The 26,991-nt window shown below is 48.5% G+C and overlaps 1 protein-coding gene across 6 annotated transcripts in view; it reads left to right on the forward strand.

Annotated features, from left to right (window-relative positions):
- Window positions 1-26,776, forward strand: part of PIGG (phosphatidylinositol glycan anchor biosynthesis class G (EMM blood group)) — a 46,522-nt gene extending 19,746 nt beyond the window's left edge. Inside the window, exons 7-13 of one of the 6 annotated variants that reach the window (XM_036094293.2) lie at window positions 3,810-4,027; window positions 4,394-4,675; window positions 6,081-6,538; window positions 9,191-9,382; window positions 12,547-12,856; window positions 16,595-16,758; window positions 21,123-26,776. In XM_036094293.2, coding sequence (XP_035950186.1) covers window positions 3,810-4,027; window positions 4,394-4,675; window positions 6,081-6,538; window positions 9,191-9,382; window positions 12,547-12,856; window positions 16,595-16,758; window positions 21,123-21,336 — 1,838 coding nt within the window. In that variant the 3' untranslated portion in view covers window positions 21,337-26,776. The other 5 variants (XM_078068265.1, XM_078068266.1, XR_013446218.1 and 2 more) reach the window with 5 other exon arrangements.
- The last annotated feature ends 215 nt before the right edge of the window (window positions 26,777-26,991 follow it).

Below are 26,991 nucleotides of genomic sequence, written 5' to 3' on the forward strand. Positions count from 1 at the left end.
TACTTTGGTTTTCTTAGAACCCTGATGGTCACCATTAGCAGCACCCACAGATACAATGATCTACATCAAGCTCTTTCATAAATGTATTCGTTCAACAAATACGGAATTTTTTCACTAAGTTCCTATCTGGCTGAGAACTGTTAAAGGCACCTGAGACATAGGGCTCTGCCCCCATGCGGAGAAGCGGCAGCAGCTATCAGATGGTGATGAGTGCCTCAGAAGAAGGGTGGAGTGGCGAAGGGATGGGGAGCACAGGTGGCTGAGGACTGTCGGGGCAGAGGCCTGGCCTTTGAGACTCGGAGTGCGTGGCAGATGCAGGACCCTACAGTGGGGACGTGTCTGCACATTCAAAGGGTGACCAGGGGACAGAGTGGCCGGAGCAGGGTGAACTGGGGCAAGGCAGAAGGAGATGAGGTCAGAGGGATATGGGGGCCTTTTAGGCCTGGAGGGGCTCTTCTGTCATGAGCCAAGTGGGGAGCTCATGCAGCCTTCCGTAGAGTCTGAAATCTTCGAGCTGCATCTTCAGAGGCTCTCTCAGGTGCCCGTGTGGAGGGTTCTGCCTTGTGTCGTAGGAGAGTCTGAAGGCTGCTGCAGTACCCCAGTGAGAGGTGTGGTGAGGGCCCAGGCAGTGGCGTGCTATATCCAGGACAGATGGCAGCATTCCAGGTATATTTTGAAGGCAGTGCAAGCAGGATTTGCTGATGCCCTGGATATAAGGTGCAGGTAAACCAGAGGCGTAAGGAACAACTTGGCGTGTTCAGCAGCGCAGTGGAAGAATGGGGTGACCATTACTGAAGTGTGGGAGTGGGGTACTTGCGGGGTGAGGGGATTGGTGTTGAGGAAGCCAAGTAAAGAAAGAATTTTAGGAAGGGAGGAGTGAGCAGCCAAGTTGAATGCTGCTCAAGGTTAGATGAAATGAGGAACCAAGACTTGACTGTTCATCTCGCAGGTGAGGTTACCAGCGACTCTGTCAGGAGCGGTGCCCGTAGAGTGCTGGGGGAAGGCTGGGCTGGAGTCAGGGCAGGGAAGGAAGTGGGGCGTGGAAATGGGTGTTGTGTGAGGTGGACGGAGGCCAACGCAGGGTGTGTTGTTTATGTATCTATTTTAAAGATTTTATTTATTTATTTGACAGAGAGAGACACAGCGAGAGAGGGAACACAAGCAGGGGGAGTGGGAGAGGGAGAAGCAGACTCCCAGCTGAGCAGGGAGCCCGATGCAGGATTCGATCCTGGGACTCCAGGATCATGGCCTGAGCCGGAGGCAGATGCTTAACGACTGAGCCACCCAGGCGCCCCTGTTGTTTATATTTTTAAGCTGGGAGAAGCTAAGGGGTATTTATATGCTGGTAGGGATGATCCAGAACAAGAGAGCACATCTCCCCAGGACCATCTTTTCAAACAATTTATCTGACCATCAAGGTGCATCAAGGACAACATGTTTGGTGCTGGGACTGGGGCTGGTTTCAACGCCTAGTTTGAGGCAGCATTTAATGTGATGTTGGCAGCTTTTCCTACTTGAGAAAGTGGAGTACTAGTTAGTAGAGTGAATGCCCATGAGTTTGAGCTGAGATGTAGGCTGGTCTTGACTTGCCTGTGAAGACCAGCAAGGACTAGTGGGGTGCCGGGTGTCCTGAATGGTGGGAGAGCTTAGGGGGACAGCCCCTTGTCGGTGAGGTGGCCCCTGTGAGAGCAACTGTGTGAAAAGTGAGGCTGGCCCAGTTGCACATTTCAGTCCAGGGGAGAGACAATATTTACTTTATTTGTTTTCAAAAGTAACTTGTGAGTTTGGTAGCTTTTGCAAATTTGTTATTGGTAATATGTCCTTTTTCCTGTACTAACAACCAATAAAACACCAAACAAAACCACAATGGGGGTTTTTTGCTTATTTCAGGAGGATCAGTAGGGAGAATGAAGCGCTGCAGTGCATGTGGCCAGAAAGAACCCTATGAGATGAGCAAAGGCCAGTCCCTGGCATGAGAAAGCCCTTTGTCTATACTATCAGTGATCCTGTTTCCTGAGACGAAACTGGGTACATGTCTGACACTGAAGTCAATTTCAAGGCCTCCCCTGATATCCAGCCCAATCTGATACAACTCTTCCATCGCTCCCCTGACTTTTATTACAGTTGTACAGACTTTTCTCACCTCAGGACCTTTGCACATGCTCCTCCCATAGACTGGATGCTCTTCCCCAGTTATCACCTGATGGATTTCTGGGCCACCTTCCACTTTAGCTTCAGTGTCAGACCTTCTTGTCCCCCACCCTCAACCCCGGATTTCAGTTTCTTCAGTGTTACCAAAAGTCACCCCCATTCCCCTACTTTCCTCCACAGCATTTTTCAGGATTTGTACTTACACACACATGTGAGAACCCAGCTAGATCACAGGCCCAAGCAGGCAGAACCGTACCTGTTTGCACGTAGCATGTAGTCAGTGCTCAGTAAATACTTGTTTGGATATGTACGCAGGCGTCCACTTCTTGCTGGTTCTGGGTGGTGGAGTATAGACATTGCTGCCCCTATGTCTCTGTGATTCTGGGCACAGCCACAGGTGCCCCTGCCTCTGTGACTTCAGGGTGGTGGGGTGTAACAAGGGTTCCATCCTAGATCCAGACTACTTGAGTTTAGATCCCCGCCGTCACCTGCCAGCCCATGAGCTGGTGTCTGCGTGCCTTCTCTCTGGGGTGGGCATGGTCGTCACCCCTATCTCGGGTCATGGGGAGAGAACAGGCGTGAGGGGCTTGGAGTGATGCCGGCCACCAGCACTGGGTCACCTGGTCTCCGCAGCACTGGCAGGGCTTCCGGCATCTGGGCTGTGCTCAGGGTTACACAGCAACCCTAACCCTAGTCCTGCAAGACGTGGCCTAGACCACCTCGGGATGGCTCTGCTGGAAGTCGGAAGAGCACAATAAATACCATGGAGTCTCAGAAAGGAAGTTCTTGTTTTGCAGACTGGTTGAGTCACCAGTAAGTCTGGTCCAACTCCAGAAGGAAGCAAGGCAGCTTCCTGATGCTGAGCTGCCTGCCGTTGCCGTCCCAGAGTGGGAGCCAGCAGCATTTGGGCCTGGGCTTCAATCCAGGAGCTGTTCTGGCAGCCCTAGCTGTGCGTCGGGTTGGGTCCTCTAGCTCGGCATCATGGCAGGAGGGGTCAGGCCATGTGAAGAAGGGAAGCAGGTCAAAGGTGGGAAATTTGTAACACCAAGGGCCTATTAATGTAATGCCTTTCTAGGTTGTTTTTGGTTTTGTCTTTTAAACATTTTATTTACTCATTTGTCAGAGAGAAAGAGTGCACACAAGCACGGGGAGCAGCAGAGGCAGAGGGAGAAGCAGGCTCCCCGCCGAGCAGGGCTCCATCCCAGGACCCTGGGACCATGACCTGAGACGAAGGCAGACACTGAACCGACTGAGCCACCCAGGCGTCCCTGGGGTGTTTCTATATTGCATATTAAAGAAGAAAAGCTTGGAGAGAGACTGAGAGAGAAGGGGGAGGAGGAGGAGGCAAGGGCAGGTGTGGGAGGGAGAGAAAGGACGGCAGAGCAGTGGGCAGACACCTGCATCCATGCTGTGTGCTGCTTTGTGCCTCGGGCCGTGGCGGGCTGGCAGGCAGGCAGGAGGTCCGAGGATTCGTGAGCACCATTGGCTGTTAGTTTTACTGAAGGCGTTGCTGGCCACCCCCTAAGGAATAGTTCATCTTCATTAGGTAGCAGGCTTTCTGCTCACACCACGTGCTGTGAATAACTGAATACTTTGAAATGATATATGTGCGTGAATGTCTGTGATCTGTATGTGTAACCTTGTCCTCTTCTTGTTAGAGCCTGGATTTGAGCAGTTTAAAATGTCAGAGAGGTTGCATGGGAACTGGATCAGACTGTACTTGGAGGAAAATAACTCAGAAGTCCTTTCCAACCTGGGAGCCAAGGTTCGAAGGCAGTACTTGGATGCCCTGAGGACCCTGAGCCTGTCCCTGAGCAGACAAGTGGCCCAGTACGACATCTACTCGATGCTGGTGGGGACTGTCATGGTTTTAGAGGTACGGGAGCTTGTGTGGAGTTATGGCTCAGCCGTTAAACTGATTTGATATCTCAGCCAGAATATTGTAGTTTAAAGCATATAAAATATTATTTTTTTCTGAAAATGGGAAAATACCAGTTTCTTTGTTTGTTGAACTCTGATTGTCTGTCGTCACGCCCAAAGTATCGTCAGGCGTCAAGTGGCTGTGCTCCACATGGCTGCATGTGTACGTTCTTGGTAGGTCATCAGAAATCGTGTTCAGTGGGCTTTCTTCTTCTGTTTCCAACATTCGAATAGCTGGCACAAGGTCAGGAGACAGGCTTTTTCTGAACAGTTCTCTCCAAGCCCAGCAGTCGTGGACACTGCTGCTGTTTTCCTGTTCCAGGTTCTAGCCCTGCTCCTACTCAGCATCCCGCAAGCTCTGAGCAGCAAGGCTGAACTGGAGGTTCCTCTCTGGTCGCCTGTGTTTTCTCTGCTCTTTTATTTGATGTTCCTGGTTCTTTCTGCTCTTCACGTCATTGTGTGCACCTCGGCCGAGAGTTCCTGCTATTTCTGTGGCCTCTCGTGGCTGACAGCAGGCGGAGTGATGGCGTTGATCTCTGCACTGCTCTGTGCAGTCGTGTCTGCTCTTGCCAAGATGTTTGCCGATGGAAAATTCCTGAGCAAGGTAAGGCTCGTTCCTACACATAGGACACTGGCTTTCTGAATAGGCCATTTTCTCTTATTTCAGCTGATGTTTCATTCATCAGACACTGGCTAAACACCAGGTGTGTATCAGGCGGAGTCAAGGAGCCAAGGAAAGGAGCCCACACTTCAGAGGGGCCGACGTCTGAGCATCCTGACTTCAGACACTCAGATCTGTGTTGTCAGGTCACGTGCCTCATTTCTTTATGGGAAAGACAGGGTCCCTGTGACCGTAAACATGACACTGTACAGAGCTGTTGGTCACAGAAGAGTAGGCAGTTGGCTGATGGCGCAGTGTGTGAATCAGACATCTCTCCGAAAGAGTTTGAGCGGCAGCCAAGGGAAGAACATTACAGAGAGAAAAGAGTCAGCTCGTTAGACCTTCTAGGAAGGTCAGCAGGAGGCCGGGACCCTGTCCTCATCCTGCCCTCCTTGGGAGTCCATCCTGCCTTTTGTTTTCAAGACTGATGTTTTCCTTTAGATTTCTTAGAATCTTTGGCCTCTGACACCTTTATTCATGGTTGTGGTGGCAGACCAATGAAGCAGAGGTGGACAGCCACGGTTGGTCCATGATGCCAGGAGCCCAAGGGACTCAGGGAAGTGACTCCAGCCCCCCCACCCCCACCCCCAGTGCAGCTGCCTCATCTTGAAGCCATCTGATGCCCCTCCCTGCGTGCGTGTGTCTGAGGAACTCACGGGTTGTTGTTTATAGCACATTTCTGTTCCCCGTTAGAGAGCATAGGTTTCCCTAGAGCCATTTGATTCCCTGGGGCCTAAATAGATTCATGGCATCTCTCTTTCTTTCTTATACCACTGTACACGATAAATAGAGTAAATATTATTAAGTAGTTATCAAATGACAGTCATTAAATCCTCATCTTTAATTTTAAATGCTTTCAGTTAGTATATTTAAAGGATAGTACTGTGATGCCAACTTTCTTGTTTCAATAGAATTGACCATTTTAATGAAAACTGTCTGGATTTCTGGAAAAGTCATGGCAAAATTAGATGTCTGCTTTGGTGGAATGTATCCTGGGGGTTCTTTGGTTTCAAATAGCTGGAACTGACTGTGGACCACCCCTGAAGACCTCAGGCTCCCCGGGAAAGGGTGAGGGTTCCAGAAGGGCTGGTAGGTGAGCTCTCTGAGCTGCAGCACTGCCCAGATGGCGTGCGTCGCTCAGCTTAGGGCTCGCAGTCCAGGGAGACAACTGCCCATGCCCCAGGAGGATAGGCAGTCCCATCAGCGCAGGAGATGGGTGTGGGGCGTGAGGAGCAGCACGTACCTGTCACAGCAGGTTATGCTCTGTGAGCCAAGAACTTGAAGTGCATGTGGTGGGATTTGTGTAATTTTTATATTTTTCCTCACAAAATGCACTTTCCTTTTACAGAATCCAGCTCATCCAAAGGCACGATGGTCGGAGTTAGATGTTCTTATCTTACTCGGGACCATGGGCCACGTACTGAGTCTGGGTGCAAGCAGCTTCATCGAGGAGGAGCACCAGACCTGGTATTTCCTCATTAACACCCTGTGTCTGGCTCTGTGTCACGAAATCTACAGAAACTGCTTTCTGAGGGACGACTGTGAGCCCCAGCAATGCTCACACGTGGAGGAGGGATTCGTCAGCGCTGCACCAGCATTACAGGACAGGAGCATCCGCTGTAACATGTTAGAGCCCCACAGAGGGTCTAAGGACCCCACTTCCCTTGACACGCTCAGAGGCTATGAGAAGTGGATGGTGTTAGCAAGCCCATGGGTGATACTTACCTGCTGTCGGCTGCTGCGGTCACTAAACCAGACGGGCGTGCAGTGGGCCCACCGGCCTGACCTGGGGCATTGGCTCACCAGGTGAGAGCATGAGCTGTGGCCTTAGGCCAGACCTTGCATGGTTGACTGACCACACAGTCTTCTTTTTCAAAATGTAGGCCTATTTTTCATATTCAGAACAGAAGTGGTATTTGAGATCTGAAGAAATGGAAACATAGACCGTAAGCCATGATTTGATATTGAAAGATGGATTTCTTTGGGTTTTTTTAATTGCTGAATCACTGTAATTGTTTATGTTTGAAAACCTTTGAGTTTTAAAATGACAACTGCAGCAAGGATGTAGTTTTGTCACTTGCTGCCACCTCCCTGACAAGGCCGGGCTGGGACGGGGCCATGCTCCCTCTGGCCGCCCACTCCTCTCTCCCCACCCTGAATCCAGTGGCTGGACAGCCTCGTCAAAAGTACAGCAGGTGGGGAGGATCAAAGCAGAGAGAGGGAACTGGGACAGAAAGAGTCAAGATTTGGCCGTATCAGGGCGCCTGGGTGGCTCAGTCATGTAAGTGTCTGACTCTTGATTTCAGCTCAGGTCATGGTCTCAGGGTCGGGCGATTGAGCCTCATGTCCGGCTGCACACTCAGCATGGAGTCTGCTGGAGATTCTCTCTCTCCTTCTGCTTCTGCCTCTACCCGCCCGCCCCGTGCATTCTCTCTCTCTCTCAAAAAATAAAAAAAAAGTGACTATATTATATATATATTTTTTAAGATTTATTTATTTATTTATTTGAAAGAGAGAGAGAGAGAGTGCCCACAAGCAGGGGGAGTGGCAGAGAGAGAAGCAGGCTCCCCGCTGAGCAAGGACCTGATATGATGCGGGGCTCAATCCCAGGATCCCGGGATCATGACCTGAGCCAAGGACAAGCACTTAACTGACTAAGCTACCCAGGCACCCCTATGTTATACATTTTAATTGTCTGTCAGTGAAGACTTAGAAAACTAAAGTAGAAGGAAGAGAACAGAATGTACATTTGTTTCCTGTTGCTGTGAAGGACTTACATGAAAATTACCAGCAGGAGGGGGGCTCAGGACAGTGCCAGACATGTTCCTAAAGGGGGGAATGCCAAAAGAAAGAGAAGGGACATGCTTGCCCTCCTGGGGATCGGGGAGCTTTGGGTCAAACAACAAGGTGTGATTTTACTCATAGTCAGGTAGACACACAGAAGGAAGTGATAGAACCCACTCCTGGGTAGCAGCAGAGGACCCCTGACCATACACTGCCATGGTCCTTTGGGAAGATACCTGGAACTATCCATCAAAAGCTATAAAAATCCTTCCTCTGGTCAAATAATTCTGGTGGGAAATTTTTCCCAGGTGTTCACTCTGTTAGCAAAGCCCTGGCGACCACAGGAACCACAGGCCGCTTTTTCCAGGGGCCTGCCATGTGCCTGCTCCTTTCATTTTCACAGCAAGCCTGCAGAGAGGTTGCTGGCCTGTCCCACCTCAGAAGAGGAAGCAGAAGGGAGTTGAGGCACCTGCCCAAGCATGTGAGGTTGGGAGAGCCCCAGGACAGCCCAGTGGCCTCACTTCTTATTTTTCTGGAGAGTTGAAGCAGTGCAGGAGAATGTGCTGCTTCCCAGGCCCGATGCCTCATGCCTCCCCCCCACCCCGCCCCGCTCCTTAGTCTGGACCCTCCTTCAGCACACTCTCCCCAACAGGATGCCCCCCTCCTGCATCACAAGTCTTCCCTGTGCTGCTGAGTTACTCCTGTCAGTTTGTGAAGAGGTGGCAGTGTGGCCCCATTTCATAGCAGAGCTTCTGGGGAGGCATGTAAACTCACCTTCCTTATTGCTGTCTTTCAGTTGTTATAATTAACAATCTAGGAGAGTGCACAATACACAGTTTAAAGGGCAACAGTGAATGGACACCCAGGTGACTGCCTCCCAGAGCAAGGACCAGGGCAGGGCCAGGCCCCAGCATGACCCCTGTCACCACCTGCCATCCCTGGGCCCACGTCTTGACACTGGCCACATCTTTCCTCTGAGTCTTTTCCATGTAGTTTTTCCACTGATGTGTGTTCACTTGGCAAGATAGTCACTCATCCACTTAACAACTCTGAGTGTCTGAGCTTTGTGAGCACGAGCTGTGGTGAATGACACAGAAAAGAATCCTGCCTTCCAGCACAGCCCTCCCTGAGGTAGCAGGATGGTGGGCCAGGGCCAGGCAGAGGGGGGGGCCCAGCTCTGCTGTGACAGCTTCGTGCTCCAAGCGGAGATGCTCAGCCCCTCTGCAAAGTCTCCCCGCCTGGGAACGAGCAGACACTCTTTAAGTGAGTCAGTCTGTGCCAATGAGTGAATGAGAGAGAATCACGCCGGGACGTGCCTGTCTCCCTGAGCAGGGTGTTCGCTGGTAAATGCATTGTGCCCAGAGTCTCTTCACCTCTGGGTGGGGAACATGGGGCTGCCAGGGGAGCCAGTGGATAGTGTTTTATACAGATCACTGCGCTGGCCAGTGAAGGCCTGGTGGCAGGGGCCATTTGGGAATGGAAATGAGAGTTCGGGGTAGCCGTCCTTCATTTGTTACATTTTAAGAACCTTTGAATTTAAATCACCGATGATTTTCTTCTCTGTTTTGCTTTTCAGAAAAATCAGCTAAGTTCTTAGAAAGCCACTTGATGTAGACCCATGACATCGCCAGTTACACTTGTTAGTAATTTGGGGCCTTTTCCATTTCATTTCAGCTCTGATCACAAAGCTGCACTCTCTCTTCTGGCTGCCCTTTCACTCATCGTGATTTTCGCACTGGTTCAGAGGAGGTGCTCTCTGACGTCAAAAGTAGCCATGGCACTTGGCCTGCTGGGCGTCTATTGCTACCGGGCGGCCATTGGAAATGTCCTATTCCCATGGCAACAAGACAGCAAAGACATTTCAAAGTAAGTGCACTGGCAAATCGATTTCATGTTTTAGGTACTAAAGCAGGCCGTGCAGTCTTGAGAACTTTGGAGTTGGTTCCTGCGACTTGTGATCTCAGCAGTTACTGGAGCCTGACAAGGAATGCCTCAGTGAACGGATTCTTTTAGCCTCTTTGTTTTGGGAGGAGAGAGACATATAATGCAGTAAGGCCACTGAGCTTTCTTTTTTAAAATAAGGGATTCTCTGAAAATAAGGAATTTAAAGGGTTTACTTTTGCTCAGTTAAGACATAGTAACAGGAATCACAAAGAGTGGATGCTTCCTAGCAGTTGGGAAATAAAGGCACACCAGAAAAATCAGCTCTCCCATAATTTACGGTGAGCTCCGGGGGTGGGGAGGGCCCCCTCATGCTGAGTCATGAAGGCCACTTTTTGTCACAGACTGGCAGCTTTTCTTTTCTTAATGGTGATGTGGGGTGGGGTGAGCAGAGGCCATCCTGGCGGCTGTTTGTAAAATGTGCTAAGAACCTTGAGTGTGTCCAGCCCTCTGACCTGGGCGCCCTCTTACGGAACGTACCTCAGGAGTCCACCCAGAGACGAGGCCTGATACCGGCACACGGGCAGGCTCTCGGAAAACTGATTTACAGGTGCACATAATACAAAACAAGGTAATTGGCCAACAGTGGTGGGATGAGCCTCGGAATGATGTTAAAGCTCTGTGCTGACTAGTGTGCTTTCATAGAAGACATGAAGATGTGGATCGACAGGCTGTAAAACTATTGTATGACCCCATCTTATGAAGTATGTACATATTTTTTTTTTGTTTGTATGAAAGACTAAAATAGGTAATTGGTTGTGATTATATTTAGGACGTGGAATCACAGGTAGCTTGTGATCTTCCTTTTCATGCATTTTTTTATTGCTTTTCTAGTCAGAGAAAGAAAAGCAAATGTCATCTTCTCTGAAAAGGTCGAGGTGTAAGCTGAGGGCTGTGACCAGGCTGTGTGGGTGCCCAGGAGCCATGGGCACACCTGGAAGCAGGACCTGCCGACGGTAGGGGCAGTTGAGGTGACGCCAAGAGCCTGGCTGAGGTGACAGCAGGGTGGCAGGCCTTCTGAGGCAGCGAGGTCAGGTAGGGGGCGGATGGTGGGGAGACATCTCAAAGGCTCCACTTTGGAGCCTGAGACTCTGAGCAGATGTCAAGGCTGGGCGTCACGTTTGAGGGTGAAACATGAATAAATTCCTCATTTCCTCTCAGATCAATGCACCTAATTTCGTGATCACTCATCTCAAGACTTGAACCACTTGCCTTTCGTGGATGCCACAGCATATACCTTGTCGGTGTCCAGAGCAGAGACCAGTGCACCCTTTCATTAACCTGCGGGGCTTGCCTCACATTCTTCCTGGGAAATGCTTCCATTCCCCACCTCCATCTGTCCTGGTTCTAGCTCCGTCTGCTTCTGGATCTGCTGCAGTACTAGAGCCATCCTGGTTCTAGCTCCCTCTGCTTCTAGATCTGCTCCAGTACTAGAGCCATCCTGGTTCTAGCTCCCTCTGCTTCTAACTCTGCCCCAGTTCCGGAGCGTCAGGTTCTAGATGGCTCTAACAGCTGCTTCCCACTGTTCAGTCCGAAGCTGTCCATCGGTATTCTAAAATCTTCTTCACCACTCTGAATCCCAGGCTTGGCTGGAGTGGAAGGCCAGATTGCCATGGTCCTGGACGTGCGGGAATGGCATTGCATGGTTTAGGGCAAGCAGTTGGAGCCCTAGAAGGCATCCGCTGCTGCTCTCTTTCCTGTTCACCACCCAGACTGCCCCGGCATTCTTCCGCTCTGATGACTCGGGACCTTGGCTGATTGCTCCTTCTTTAACCCTTGTGGGTCAGTCATCAGCTCTCCGTTTAGTACACGCCTTGGTGACGGGGTTGCACCTGACCCCAGCTCCTTGGCCAGTGCGTGACCCCATGGCAAGTGTCTACACCCTGGAGGAGGCACACAGCAGACAGTGGTCTGACTGTTCGATTTAAACTATGCTGTAATAAAAGGGATTGTTTTTAAGTGCATAAACCTTCCTAAGAAAATCTGAGATAGGAAAATTCAGTTTTTCAAAACAGATACATTATTATGGTGATGATTTCATTTAAAATTTAATTTACTTAGCATTACTTTAAATGATTAGCTTTTCTTGTATATATAAAATATTTGATTTATGAAATTTATTTAAAATGTGTTTTAGGGATGCATGTGTTTCATAAGATGAAATTTTTTGATAGAGTGTCATAAATTATATCCTTTACAAATAATTGGAAATGAAGTGCTAAAATAATTCTCTTTTTTTTTTTTTTTTTTAGATTTTATTTATTTATTTGAGAGAGAGAGTTAGGGAGAGAGCACAGGCAGGGGGAGGAGCAGAGGGAGAGGGAGACGCAGACCCCCCGCTGAGCAGGGAGCCCGACAACGCAGATCTTGATCCCAGGACCCTGAGACCATGACCTGAGTGAAGGCAGACTCTTCACCGACTGAGTCCCCCAGGCGCCCCTAAAATATTTCTCAATAACCCTTAATACTTGTCCTGTGCTGCGCACTTTACCTGGGTTCTCTTGTTTAATCCCCAGGACAGCTGATGAAGTGTAGGTACCATTTCTCTTCATTTTAGGAAGGATGAAGCCTTACCTAACTTCCCCCAGCGGCAGAGCCCTGGCTGACCTGGCCCTGACCTTCTCTAGGCCCCACGGTGCGCACTGCACTTGGTTGCTTGGTTGCAAACATGTCCAAATGTATCTTAACGTTATAAACTCGGGGACGTTTCTGACAGAGCTTGGCCTTGTCCTGCTGCAGTGGTCTGTCAGACACCGTGAAGCAGCTGGATGGTTTTTCCAGCACCCTGCAGGGGATGGCTCCAGTCTTGCACCAGGCTATCCTTGGGCCAAATGAGCGAGATTTCCCAGAAGCCAGTTCCACCACAGAAGTGCACAGAGAGAGGACAGGCCTGCCAGCCCCTGGGTAAGGGGGCTCCTGGGGGGCTGATACACAGAAGCAGACACCCCCACTTCCACAGAGTCACCCAGGTGGGCAGGTGCTACGGCTTATTTAGTCAGCTAAGTAGACACGTGGTTTTCATGGGAAGAATATGTATGAGTTTTTTGAGCTGGTGCTAACGAATCAAACTTGTTTTGCTTTTTTTTTAGGGGTGTTATTGAAGCTCGTTTTGTTCATGTCTTTGTCCTTGGCATTCTGTTCACGGGCACCAAAGACTTGCTTAAATCTCAAGTCGTTGCAGCAGACTCCACAATCAAGACTGTGGGTTTATGGGAGATATATAGTGGATTCGTTCTTCTGGCCGCTTTGCTCTTTAGACCACATAATCTGCCAGTCTTAGTGTTTAGCCTCTTCATTCAGACTATAATGACTAAATTCATCTGGAAGCCTCTGAGGCATGATGCAGCTGAGATCACTATAATGCATTATTGGTTCGGTCAAGCATTCTTCTATTTCCAGGTAGGTTTTCATTATTATCGTGGATAGAAATCTATTAACTTTTTATATGTCATTTATCTTTTTTCTTTGAGAAAATTTACCATAAGTTGGGAAGTTAGAAAGGTTGTTCGGTGAAGGAACTTTAAGTGTGGTGTGGGGAATGATGCTCAAATCCTGTGTGTATTTGATAGGATAAAATGCACTTAGTTATCTAAGACTGACACCTTCGCTCTGGATCCAGGAGTGCTTAAGACAGCGTATTAAGCACTATACGTTGTGTATTGGATCTGTTTACCATGACCCGTTAGGGACACCCATCACAGTTCCATTGCTTTACCTGATGAGGTGATGACTGAACTCTCTCTGCCCGTTCCCCTAGCCATGAGTGCTGAGTGCTGTTGGGTGTCCTCACTTGGTCCTCAGTCCCCTGGGGCCCCGTGGTCATCATGTCTTCTCTCCAGTGTTAAAGGGCCCACCAGAGGCAAGTCTAAGCTGCCTCTGGGATGGATCTCAGTATTTGCCTACGTGCTTGGAGCGGCACCTGGACAGGTGGACAGAGGGACCAGCTCCTGGTCTGGGAGGGACTCAGTTCCATCCCAGCCTTCCCGCATCTCTGCCCTGGTTCAGGGGGCCCCACACTCCCCTACCGGCTCCGCACCCTCTGGCAGAGGAACTGTGCACAAGCCCCTGAGCATCTCTGTTGTGTTTTCCCATCTTTAAGGTGAGGATCTGTACTGTCTCTGTGCACCAGGTTCTCCCTCTTTCAGTCCCTGGGGACTTGTGTGGTCTGTGTGTCCCGACAGGCGGGCCTGGGGCTTCTTCCCTGCCCTTCCTACTTCTCCCTACATTGCCGGCACTCCTGGTCTCACCCACAGAGCAGGCCCCCCCACCCCACTGTTCTCTGTCTGTTCCCGGAAGCCCAGAGAGGGGTGGGGTGGGGGGAGTTCTAGAAATCCATGTCCTGGAGGATGTGACCTGACCCTCAGACCCTCCTTACCGTCCGTCTCCCCTGGAGGACCCCCGTACTTCTCAGTCCAGCCCTGCACGTGGGTGGCTGGAGCCCCGACACTGGTGTCCGGCACTTCTGAGCCAGATGGCCTCTGGCAGCACCTGCTGTGCCCTGGTCTCACTATAAAATGGGCTACTCCACAGCTGTCTCCCCCTCGGCTGCTGTAAGGATCGAGTAGTGACAAACGGGAGGTAGGCATCCTGTGTAGTCGCTCTCTGTGCTTGCTGGTGTTCCGCAGGACCTATAGGGAAGGTGTGACTGGGGTCTGTAGGACCTGGAGAGGGACCACACCTCCCTGGAGTTGCTGCCCATCCCGGGAGGTGTTGGTGACTGAGGACCACACTGGCGACCAGCACACGGCGCCTGGGGACGTGCCGGTCAGCTCCGCCCCGGGCAGGCTGGCCTCTGTTGAGCCTCACGGGCTTTCAGCTGTGTGTGTCCCCATGGTGTCAAGCAGCCCCATCTCAAAGGCCACACCTTTTCTTACCTATCGGAAGAAATGTAAGAGGTCACCAACCTTGTGGATGTGAGGGAATGCAGTTTGTCCAGGAATTCCAGAATGCCCGCTGGGAAGGGGATGAGGATAAAGGAGGCAGTTGTAAACACTGTACCGCGAGCTGCAGAGGAGAGAGGCACGGGTCTGGAGTCTGCTTCTGGGTGAGACTTGCTCTGCCTTGTTGGTAGCGACACACCTGTGTTAAGGTTCTTTCACGCTTGGCCATTCAGTGTAACTGATGTGTTGCTGCAGAAGGACTTCAAGCTTTGCTAAGCATTCCAGCAATTTCTAGATGGCCCGTCAGCCTCACAGTCCTCTCTTTGAAAGTCATGCACAGACCTCTTCCGGTGGTGGCCTCCGTCTCTGACCACGAGTGCCTGGGTGGGGAATGGGAACGCCATCACCGTGGAAAATCACCACGCCCGTCTCCCTAGTCCAGGCTCCCGGGCACCGTGCTGGACAGCGACCACGTCCAATGAGCACAGAGGGCACCAGGGTGCGGGGATGGCCAGGGCTCCTTGTGGGCGTGGTCCTGGCGTACCTGCAGCTGCGGCCTGGTGCTTGCGGACTGGTCGCGTGGTAGACCCTGCCGGCACATGTGCTGAGAGTCCAGCAGGCTGCCTCTTAGTCCGGAAGAAGAAGGTGGCTGCCGGTTATGCACCCTGGCCCGCGCTGAGGCCTTGGTGTCAGGACGACTGACAGAGCCACGGTCATGCCCTGAGCGAGGAGACCGCCTCACGTTCTGTGTGCTCCTCTGTGGCACGTAGCCACATTCCACGGGGCGGTGACGAGGCATCCATGATGGCACACGGTGCTGGTACTTGGCAGCGGAGCGCACGTGTCCGATCCCACCGGTGCCCCTGCAGCGGCACCGGTCCGTGCTGGGGGTCTGTCGGCATGCGAAATCAGCACAGACCGTGGCGCTTCAGGCAGTGACCAGCAGCAGTGCGGGCCTCCCTCGTCTCAACCCTGCCCATAGCCCTTCCGTCACGCTCAGGTTTCCTGGGAGAAGACCTGCAGGCTTGCTGCCCCTCCTTCCTGCCCTCAGCTCGGGGACGCCTGGTCGCACGGGTCGGGAGTGTGGTACCCAGCTGGCCTCCTCTGGGTCTCCGCACCTTAGTGTCCCACCAGTTCACTGAGAGCCACAATGGCACCACGTCAGGACTGTGGAGGATTAAATGAGTAGATGCAAGTAAAGCCCCAGAGCAGGCGACTTCACAGTGTTGGAACCGTGTGTCTGTCGTCGTCATGCCTCCCCTTGCTGCAGCGCTTGGGGCTCTTGTTCTTCCCTCTTCTCAGCAGCTCTGGGGTCTCCTCAGTCTGTAGCGAGGGGCTTCTAAGTAGGAATTAAGTAATCAGGAGAGAGCCCAGGCAGCCACGGGCAAAGTGGCTGGAGGGGAAGCTGCACAGTGGAGGTTGCTGTCAGGGGAAGGGCCCTCTGTAAGAGGTGGTGAGGATGGGAGTAAATGCATGTCTTCAAGATATTTGGGAGGTCTGCCACCATGACCCGGTGGCCACCTGCAATGACACAGCAAAGGAGGAGGCAGTGGGGTTCCACTGTCACATTTGTGAAGCCATAAACACCCAGCTGGAGTTGTGTCCTGGGCCATTGATAAGTGGTTCCAGGAGGGGCCTTAGTTGGACTGGGACAGACAAATGTCAAACTTACAAATGTCCGGAGTAGCTGAGGAAAAGGACACCAGCAGTGGTAAAGACTGAAAGTGGAGAGAAGAGCTGAATCTAGGAGAGGTTTCCCTTGGATGCAAACCCCACCCTCCTATGCAGGACGAGCTATGCATTACCCCCGGGGCTGGGCGGTGACCCACCAGGGTCTCCGGTCTGACACGCCAAGCCCTCCCCGTGACCAGCGTGCCCTGTTCTGCCTAACAGCAGTGTCCACCCATTGAAGGAGCCATTTGGCAACACCACCCCCAGCCTCCCCTTGGCCACTTTGCCTCCCAAGGCCAGGCGCAGCCCTCCAGACAGGTCCCTCAGCACAGGGAGGTCAGCGTGTCTGTCTCAGGTAGATAGAGCTGAGAGGAGTTTGGAATTTGCCATAGTTCATCATAAGACTTTTATTTGTTTAGTTTCCTGAAGGTAGAAGACATTTCACTTGTTCCTCCCCACCTGGAAGCAAGGTGGGAAAGGGGTGGGCGGGCATCTGGGGCTCCTGTGTGTCCATGTCACCGTGACCGCATGCGGCTATTTGTGGTTGCTGGTGGCCGTATCAGTGCTGCTTCTCCCTGTGTTCCAGGGAAACTCCAACAACATAGCCACGGTGGATGTCTCAGCGGGCTTCGTGGGCCTGGACACCTACATGGAGGTCCCAGCTATGTTCCTGACAGCGTTTGCCACGTTCGCGGGGCCTGTGCTGTGGGCCAGCCACTTAGTGAGCTTCCTAAGCTCAGAAACCAGCAGGTGAAGCTCCTTCTTTGTCTTTCAGCACAAAATCTGATGGCAGGTTGACAGTTTGAAGAGAGCATCTTACTCCAGATACAGGGTTCCAAACCCCAAGGGCCAAAAGGTCTTCATCAGTTTTCTTTTCCTTAAATAAGAGTGGACAGTCCAGCATGTGGGCCAGAGGCAGGTGTAAGTGCAGGTCTGTGGCCACCCTGTGTGAGATGGCTGGGGAGGCTGTGGGGGTATCTAGCTTCAGCTGCTCTCTTCCAGCTCCTACCACGATGTGGTCGCCTGGGGCACAAGAAGGAAAATCTCTTCTGGTTTCCCTGCTTGCTGGTGGCCTCGTTGGGTGGGGCAGGCAGGGAGGGATCTTCTGTTTGGGGCATGAAGACAAGGCCTGCTGGCTCTCACCTCCAGGGTCCCTGCTGCAGAGGAGCCTGCACAGGCCCAAAGGGCTTCAGGCTTGGTGGCCGTGCCCTGCCCTGCCACTGAGAGGCCCCCTCAGGCTCCACGTGGTCCCCCAAACCAATGGGGCAGCCTACGCCACGCTCCTGCCCATCACGCTCCTTGGTGCTTTCTTACTTGTTTACACATTGGTCCTCCCAGAAAGGCGGCTTCCTAAGGTGGGGCCTTCGCGGTCTTTGGGCACCACGGTGACTCAGTGCCTGGGTCCATCCTGGCAGAGTGTGGCTTGCGTGGTATGTGGGCTGTCTGATTCTGTAAAATGGGGTGATGGTGCTGCCTCCTGAGCTGGAGGGGCCTACGTGAGGAGTCCCACAGGCTGCAGGTGTGTGAGCAGCCATGCCGGGTCTGTCAGGGCTCCCCCGGTGCCCCACTCCCAGAAGCACCTTCGCACTTCTTAAGCTACTTGGTTAACCCACAGGCGTGCCTCCCCACCCCCACCCCCGCCCGATGCCAGCATCTTGCTCAGGTGCAGGACCAGCCTCCACATGCTGAGTGGTCCGTGGAACATGCAGGGCGCAGCCAGTTAGGGAGACCCCAGGAGGACACTGTTCCTGCCAAATGTACCCCTGTGTCTCCAGTCTTCCAGGGGGGTGTCACCTAGGGGAGGGCAAGGCTTCCTGTCCCTATTACCCCTCTGGCCCCCACTTCTCTGCCCCCTATTAAAAATGCAGCCCTTGTTGTGGTGACTGTGGACCCCATGTTTGAACCTCCCGGGACATGTTCAGGCCCCACCTCTCAGGATCGCACTTGGGGGTTCCCACATACTTCATGGGATTCCTCTCATCCTCGCCCCAGACCAGCTCCTGGGACCCAAGCCTCCGTGACCTTGACTTCTGCCCCCAAGTTCATGTCCACAAGCCACCATCTTCTGCCGTTGTACGGTTGCAGAAGGGGTGAAGAGGAGTGTAGGTGTGAGTGGGGTGACACTCTCAAGTCAAAGTTTAGAGCAAGAAAGCTAGTCAAGGCTTCAGCTGTGGAGAGCAGGCTTCCTGCTCTAGAGACCTTCTGGCCTCCGCTCTAAATTGCCATGGTTGATTCTCAGCCTCTCAAATGTGAGAGTCTCTCCTCCAGCTGGTTTTCCTGAGCACAAGGGAGATGCCTACGAGTCACTGTGTCCTCCTTGGGCACACACTTTGGGACCGTCTCTGATAGACTCCTCAGAGTCGCTGCTGGTCTGGCGGTCGGCACCTCAGAGTCGCTGCTGGTCTGGCGGTCGGCACGTGCAAGTCAAGGTGCTGCCGGCCGGGCGGAGGGTGCTCAGGCTCTCATTCTGTGAGCCCACGTGGGCCGCAGGACCACCGCTGAGCCGTGGGTTCTCCCCCCAGCAGGCTCCCCGACATCTCTGTGACGGGGCTTAGGTCAGGTTGGGGGGCCTCAGTCCTCGTCAGTGCCATCATGTGTTGAGGACTCGGGGCCACGAGTTGGCCTTGGAGAGCTTATCTGCCACAGCGCATATGGCTCTGCTCGGCACACCGTATCTGCAGCCTACAGAGCAACGGAGTGGGTGCGCTGGGGAGGATGAGGGCCGGGTAGGGAGAGCCTGGGCTTCTAGGAAGAAGAGCTCCCTTGGTGCTGAAATCACAATTCGATTTTCCTTGCACTTTCCATCTGTTTATATGGGGGAGAAAAAAAGACAAAGCATTTTTTTGTAAGTAAGCTGAAAGCATTTTAACTGGCCGGAGAGTATTATATGATGTTTTCTTCTCCCTAGTATGATATGATGTTTTCCCTAATTAAGGAGTGTTTCTCTTTTATTTTAGAAAAGGGTTTTCTTGTTCTTTTTTAAAAGCTTAAAACATCAATTTTTACTCATTGGTTTGGGGGGCGGAGGGTTCCAAAGTCACGAAAACTAGAGCCAGATAAAAATGGTGGAAAAAGAAAGTATTTCTAATGGCTCAAAAATTGGGCCCTGGGTGGTCCATGACCCTTGGCTTCAGTTCTGGAGCCTGGTGGCATGGACAGCCATGATAAGCCAGGCTGCAAGGCCTTCATCCATTTCCCTACAGTGCACGTTGTTCTTTGCTGAGGTTGTGGGAATGGTGACCCTACTGGGTGTTGCTATGGAAGGAAGAAACCGAGTCTTCTAAATAGGTGATGTTTGCTTTGTGTGAAATTGAAATGCCAGGAGGGGCAGGGTCCTGGGAGCTCCATCTCCCTCACTGTCTGGTCAGCAGGCTCTTGGCTGAGCACAGACTCCATGACACTCCCCAGGAGAGGGGTGGCAGTGCCATGAGCCACAAGCTTCATCCATGAAGCTTTTCCCAAGAGTTTCCCTCACCGGGTATTGTTGCAGTGGCCCTTGAGGGAGTTAATAAATAATGCCCCAGGGCCCAGCTCCCTCGAGGTCATCTGCCTGATGGACTGGATCTTGAGTGGGACCCAAGATGTAGGTGCAAGGATTCACCCCAAGGAGCTCATGGTCTGGTGGCGGTAGCAGAGAGATGAGTCAGTTACCTGCTGAGCATGTCACAGAGATGAGGTCAGAATGGCTGAGCCCCTGAGTCTGCTGGTGTTGGTCAGGATGGCCTCCTAGGGAAGAGCATGTGGGTAGAAGTAATCACAGCCAGTCAGGGGAGCAGGGGAGGAGCACGTGCACAGGGACGAGGCCACAGGCTGGTATGCAAGTAGAAGCAAGCAGAGTATGTTCCCTGCCAGGGGCCGATGCAACAGCTGGAAAACCCAGCAGGAAGAAAGAATGGACACCAAGGCCCAAGATGGGGAGCCAGTTAGGGCAAGGTGAGGGCACAGCGGGGGCAAGAGCTGTGAGCATGAGGGGCCAGGCGCCCTTTGGCCCCTGAGCGGCTGTTGGCACCTTTTGCTGGACATGGAGCACACCGAGGGGATCTGAGTGGCACCAGCTAGTGGCGCTGGGTCGCTAGGCCTAAGGAGCCCCTTTGTGGAGCACATGTGTGCACACACACCCATGCACACGCACACACGCTCGCTCTGTACCTCAGGGTCTTCGCTCCCCCTACACAGAACTCCTCATTGCTCACCCTTCATGTCCAGACCCTTCCCAGTGTGAGCATGGTGCCCCCCAGGCTCCCCTGAGCACACAGACCATCTACTCCCCACCCTGGGACTCCAGTAATCCCGGGTCCATGTCCCCATACGCGGCCATGCTGATGTGAGTCCTACACAGTGAGGATGGCTGCGCGTGTAATGGGGGTCATGCTTCAGGAAAGGGTGGGCAGCGGTGACGTGTGGCATTTACCGGCCCCAGAAAGGCCACCTACACTCATGCAGTGTTTGAGGGGAAGCGTCAGAACTGGAACTTGGCTTTAACCAGAGCCTGGAAAGCCTGGCCTCTGAGGATTTGTGAGGTGAAGTGAGTGAATGATAGAACTTGTCATTTGGAAGGAAGTTGCCTTCAAGAATAGGTTAGATTTATGTAATGATTGTGTCGATGGTTTGAAAAGAAAAAGAGGGCATGCGTGTGCTTTGAGGGCTTGCGCATGCTTGAGAATGCTCTTTTCTGTTAATTTGCTTAGCAAACACTCTCGGGCCAGTGTCCCCAGACCAGATGCTCCACTGGGCAGCACAAAGCAGAGCGCAAAACGTATATCTCATCCTGTGTGATTTTCTTTTCATTATGTTTCATAACATTTGTGATGCGTTATGTAGTGGTACATGCACATGATTTTTAAACATATCTATTGCAAAATTTGGGGATGCACTTTTCACAAATATTTTGCAGGTTGAGGCACTAGAGAGTGACAGGACAGCCGCCTGCAGCTGTTGTCCCCTTGGGTGGGTGGGCTCCTGCCCACCAGACTGACCAGATTGGGTGGGGGGTGTCCCAGGAACAAGAGTTACCATGGTCATTTTCAAAATAAAAATATTGATTACGTGTATGTTCATGCCTTACATGATGCAAAAGTGGCATATACTAATACACATTCCCTTTTTATTAACAGCAGTTCTGCACTGGGTCATGCTTGCTTCTGCTATGCACTGATCTGTTCTTTTCCAGTCTCTGCGTATATCATTTTGGTGACATCCCTGCGTTACCATTTATTTATATGGAGTGTGTTTTCTCCAAAACTTCTTTATGAGGGGATGCATATCCTCATCACAGCTGCCATCTGTGCATTCTTCACAGCCATGGATCAGACCAACACGAAGTCTTAGACACTGGAGAAACAATGTATTTTTAAAGTCTACTATTCACTTCATGCATTTTGGTAATGAAAAAAAATCTGTCTAAATGCAAGGACATTCTAAAGAAAATTGTGAATTCTACAAAGTTGAATAGTTGCAGTTTCTTTCACTGCTGTACTTGAATTTAGATTAAATAGTAGTTTAAAAGGTCACTTTAAAATATTTAGTTTGAATATGAATCATATTCCCCTGTTGACAATCACTCCATAAAGTTCTGAACTTTTAATTTCCTCTGGATAATAAGTCACTCAAATATCTGTGTTTAAATTGATGAATAAAAAGGTCTCAGGTTTATTGTGGTGTTTGTGGACTTCAGAAAGCCGGGGAACTCTGGGAGAAGGCTTACCTGCTGCTGGAGTTTACCTCGAAGAACCCAGACCCCTTAATGACCCTAGAAACCACTGGAGGTCGCAAGGAGCATTAGTTTGTGTTACATCTGTCAACATTAAGACATTTCAAAAACTATTCGTTGAAAGTAAAGACATAAACTCATTCCATCTTAACATAGAATATTTTTAAGAGAAATAACTTTTCCAAAACAAGAGTATCTACTGAGGAGAGTGGCATTGTTTTACATTTTTGCACATATCTTTAGTGTCTTAATTGAAGATTAAGTTCTTCAATTAGAGTAGGTTAGATTCTGCATTCAGTCTGTTGTCATATGTGTGTTTGAAGTAGTCACATAGATATGTAGTTGGGAAAGGGAGGAATATTTTATTTTTTATTTAAATTCAATTAATTAACAGTGTATTATTAGTTTCAGAGGTAGAGTTCAGTGACTCATAAGTCTTATATAACACCCAATGCTCATTACATCATGTGCCCTCCTTAATGTCCATCACCCAATTACCCCATCCCCCACCCCCCTTCCCTCCCGCAACCTTGTTTGTTTCCTATGACTAAGAGTCTCTTATGGTTTGTCTCCCTCTCTGATGAAAGGGAGGAATATTTTAAAATCCTTTTTCTAATCACCGTGGATGCTCTTTTTGGCACTGCACTAAAACATGACAAACGATGGTTCCTTAATGGTTAATTGGAGAAAAAGCAAGTGCATGCAAAACAGGTGAAGCCCCATTAAGGTCTGCACCTGAGGTAACAAGATTACCTGGTTGACAAGTTCTCTGTCAGTATAAGATGCCATTGGGGGGAGCTGGGTGACTGTACGTGGATCTTTCTGTATGATTTTTGCAACTTCTTGTGAGATTCACGCTATTTGAAAAATGAAAGTTATTTTAAAAAGGAAAAGAATAGTTGCAGTGTGGAATCTGAAACCGTGTCAGTGCACTTTGTGTTCTGCTTTATTAAAATTCACTGCTCTGTACTGCTCCCCAAATGGGTCTATTACCCAGGTAGGATTCTGTAGTATCATGTGGAAATAACACTTCTCTGCAGATGTTGACACCATACAATATTCAGTACCAAAAATCACTTGTTACATTGCCAACAGTCTCCTCAGAAAAGTCTTCCAGCATTGGAAGCTCACAGTGGCAGATGCAAGTTCTCCAAAACTCTTTAACTTACATCTTTTAACTTACGTAATGATTTGATATTTGTATGCAAAATGGTCACCACTGTCAATCTAGTTAACATCCATCACCACACAGTTACAATTTTTTCTTGTGATAACAACTTTTAAGATCTACTCTCTCTGAGATACATAATACAGCATCTTAAACTGTAGTCACCATGCTGCATGTTATACCCCCAGGACTTATTTTATAACTGGAAGTTTATACCTTTTGACCCCCATCACCCATTTCACCCACCCTCCACCCCTGCCTCTCTGGCAACCACCAGTCTGTTTTCTGTATCGATGAGCTTGGTTTTTTGTTTGTTTAGATTCCACATATAAGTGAGATCATACAGTATTTGTCTTTCTCTGTCTGACTTATTTCACTTAGCATAATGCCCTCAGGATCCATCTATGTTGTCACAAATGGCAAGATTTTCTTCTTCTTTGTGTCTGAGTAATTTGTGTGTGTGTGTGTGTGTGTGTGTGTGCGCGCGCGCGCACGCGTCTACATCATGTTTTCTTTATCCATTCATCCATCAGTGGACACTTAGTTGTCTTCATATCTTGGCTGTGGTGAATAATGCTGTTATGAATGCAGGAGTGCAGATATCTTTTTGAGTTAGTGTTTTTGTTTCCCTCAGATAAATACCCAGAAGTGCAATTGGTGTATTATATGGTAGTTCTATTTTTAACTTTTTGAGGAAACTCCGTATCATTTCCACAGTGGCCACATCAATTTACATTCCCTCCAACAGTGCACAAGGGTTCCCTTTCTCCACATCCTCATCAACACCATTGTTATTTCTTGTCATTTTGACAGGAGAGTGTTTCCTAATGTACAGATATTTAATATTTACAAATATTTACGTTTTTTGCCACTTTCTAAAATTGTTTTTTCTAGTTACAGTACATCTCCCACTTAATAATCCATTCTGAAAATCCATTGTTTCATGCTAAAACACTAACTGGGGATCTATTTTCCATTAGTTTAAATAGAAAACTATGAGAATGCAATACATGTCATACCCAAGCCCCCAGCCAGTTCCCTAAAATGTAACTACACATAGCAAAATGTCTACATGTAAGTACCATGCTATCATGTTAGGGAGCAAAATGCTTAAAACTGGTTCCTGGTCATCAAATAGTTAATATGGTTATTAACTGGTGTCTTTTTTCCTAGCTTTTTAAAATAGAAACTTAGAATCATTTTAAGTCATTTTCCTCTCCAATATAAGCATTTAAAGCTATAAATTTCCTCTTTTATTTTCACTATATTTACAAATTTTCATATGCTGCATTTCTATTATTTCAGTTTGAAATATTTCCTGCTTCACTTTTATGGCCTAGCAGTTGGCTCGTCTTGATGAACAGTCCATGTGCAATAGGAAAAAAAAAAAAAAAAGTAGATTCAGCAATTGTTTGATGTGATGTCCTATAACTATTAGGTCAGAGTACTTGTTGTCAGCCAGACCTTCTACATCCTTACTGATTTGTTTTCTACTTATTCTTTCAATTGCCAAGAGGATAGCTAAAATTTCCAGCTGTAATTGTGGATTTATGTGTTTCTTAAATCTGTTAGTTTTTTCTTCATGTATTTTGCATTTCTATACACTAATAATGAAATAGCAAAAAGGAAAATTAAGAAAACAATTCCGTTTCCAGTTGCACCAAAAGAGAATAAAATACCTACAAGTAAATTTAACCAGGGAGGTGAAAAACCTGTACTCTAAGAACTATAAGACATTGATAAAAACAACACAAACAAATGGGAAGATATACCATGCTCATGAATCAAAGTAATATTGTTAAAAATGTCCATATTACCCACCCTCCAATTCTACGGATTTAGTGCAATTCATAACAAAATACCAATTGTATTTTTCACAGAACTAGAGCAAATATTCCTCAAATTTGTATAGGACCACAAAAGACCTCAAATAACCAAAGCAATTTTAAGAAAGAACAAAGCTGGAGGTATCACAATCCCAGATTTCCAGATATATTATGGAGCTATAATAAAAGAGTATGGTACTGGCACAGAAATAGACATAGACCAATGGAACAGGATAGAGAGGCCAGAAATAAAAAGTTTATATGGTCAATTAATCTATCACAAAGGAGGCAAGAATATACAATGGTGAAAAGACATCTATTGTCTCTTCAATAGATGGTGTTGGGAAAACCAGACAGCAACATACACAAGAATGAAACACGACCACTTCCTTACACCGTCCACAAAAATAAATCCAAAATGGATTAAAAACCTAAATGTGAGACCAGAGGAGAACATAGGCAATACTTTCTTTATTGGCTGTAGCAGCATTTCTCTGGATATGTCTTCTCAGGCAAAAGAAACAAAAGCAAAACTAAACTATAGGGACTGCACAAAACTAAAAACCTTTTGCACAGTGAAGGAAACCATCAACAAACAAAAGGGCAAGCTACTGAATGGGAGAAGATATTTGCAAATGATATATCTGTTAAGGGATTAATATCCAAAATATATAAAGGACTCCTACTACTCAATACCAAAAACAAAAAGACTTTATTTTATTATTTTTTTAAAGATTTGTTTATTTGAGAGAGAGAGAGAGTGCATGGGGCGGGGGGGAGGGGGACAGAGTGCAGATCCTGACACAGGGCTCAATCTCACGACCCTGAGATCACAACCAGAACCGAAACCAAGAGTCGGATGCCTAACCCACTGTCACACAAGTCCCCCCCACAAAAAAAAAAAAAAAGATTTTAAAATGAGTGGACATTTTTGCAAAGCAGAAACACAGATGGCCAACAGTCACATGAAAAGATGCTCAACATTGCCAATCACAGGTAAATGCAAATGAAAACCACAATGAGATGTCACCTCACACCAGTCAGAATGGTTAAAAAAGACAAGAAATAGCAAGTGTTGGTGAGGGTGTGGAGAAAAGAGAACTCTCATGCACTATTGTTGGAATTGATAATTGTTGCAACCACTGTGGAAAATATGGAATTTCCTCAAAAAATTAAAAACAGAAATACCATACGATCCAGGAATTCCATTCCTAGGAATTTACCCAAAGAAAACAAGAAACTAATCCAAAAAGTTATATGCACCCCTATGTTTATTGCAGCATTAATTGCAGTAGCCAAGATACGGAAGCAACCTAAATGTCCGTTGATAGATGAATGGATAAAGAAGATATGGTATATATACACATTAGAATATTACTCAGCCATAAAAAAAAATGAAATTCTGTTATTTATGACCTAGAGGGTACTAAGTGAAATATGCTAGCAGAGAAAGACAAGTACCATATGACTTCACTTACATGTGGAATCTAAAAAACAAAATAACAAAAACAGAAACAGACTCATAAATACAGAGAACAAACTGGTTGCCAGGGTGGGATGTGTAGGGACAGAGCAAATAGGCAAAGGAGATTAAGAGTACAAACTCCCAGTTATAAATGAGTCACGGGGATGAAAAATACAGCATAGGGAATATAGTCCAATAATATTATAATAACATTGGTGACAGATGGTGACTACACTTACTGTGGTGAGCATTGCATAATGCGTAGAAGTGTCAAATCACTATGTTGTACATCTGAAGCTAATATAACATTGTATGTCAACTATACTTCAATAATAAAATTTTTAAAAATATTATTAAAACCTGTTATTAGACACGTACACATACATTGATATTTGTTCTGTCTTCCTGATATATTTACTTTATATCATTGTGAAATCTACTTTATCTCTGGTAATACTCTGTCTTAAAGTCTATTTTATCTGGTATTAATACTGCTACTTCAACTTTCTTTTGATTAGTGTTTGCATATAACTTCACCCTTTTGATTACAACCTACTCTGTCTGTATTTAAAGTGTATTAAAGGCTCTTTAACTCAAAACTTAGGTCCTCTTCTTTTACCCAGTCTAACAGTCTCTGCCTTTTAATTGGAATATTTAGTCCATTTACATTTAATGTAATTATTTGTAGTGTTGGATTTAGAGCTGTGACTTCTCCATTTGTTTCACTTTTTGTCATTGTTGTCATTTATTTCTTTCTTGCCTTCTTTAGATTAATTTAGTACTTTTTAGTATTATATTTTATTTTCACCATAGT

Source organism: Halichoerus grypus, chromosome 3, assembly GCF_964656455.1.
Source record: "Halichoerus grypus chromosome 3, mHalGry1.hap1.1, whole genome shotgun sequence".
NCBI lineage: Eukaryota > Metazoa > Chordata > Mammalia > Carnivora > Phocidae > Halichoerus > Halichoerus grypus.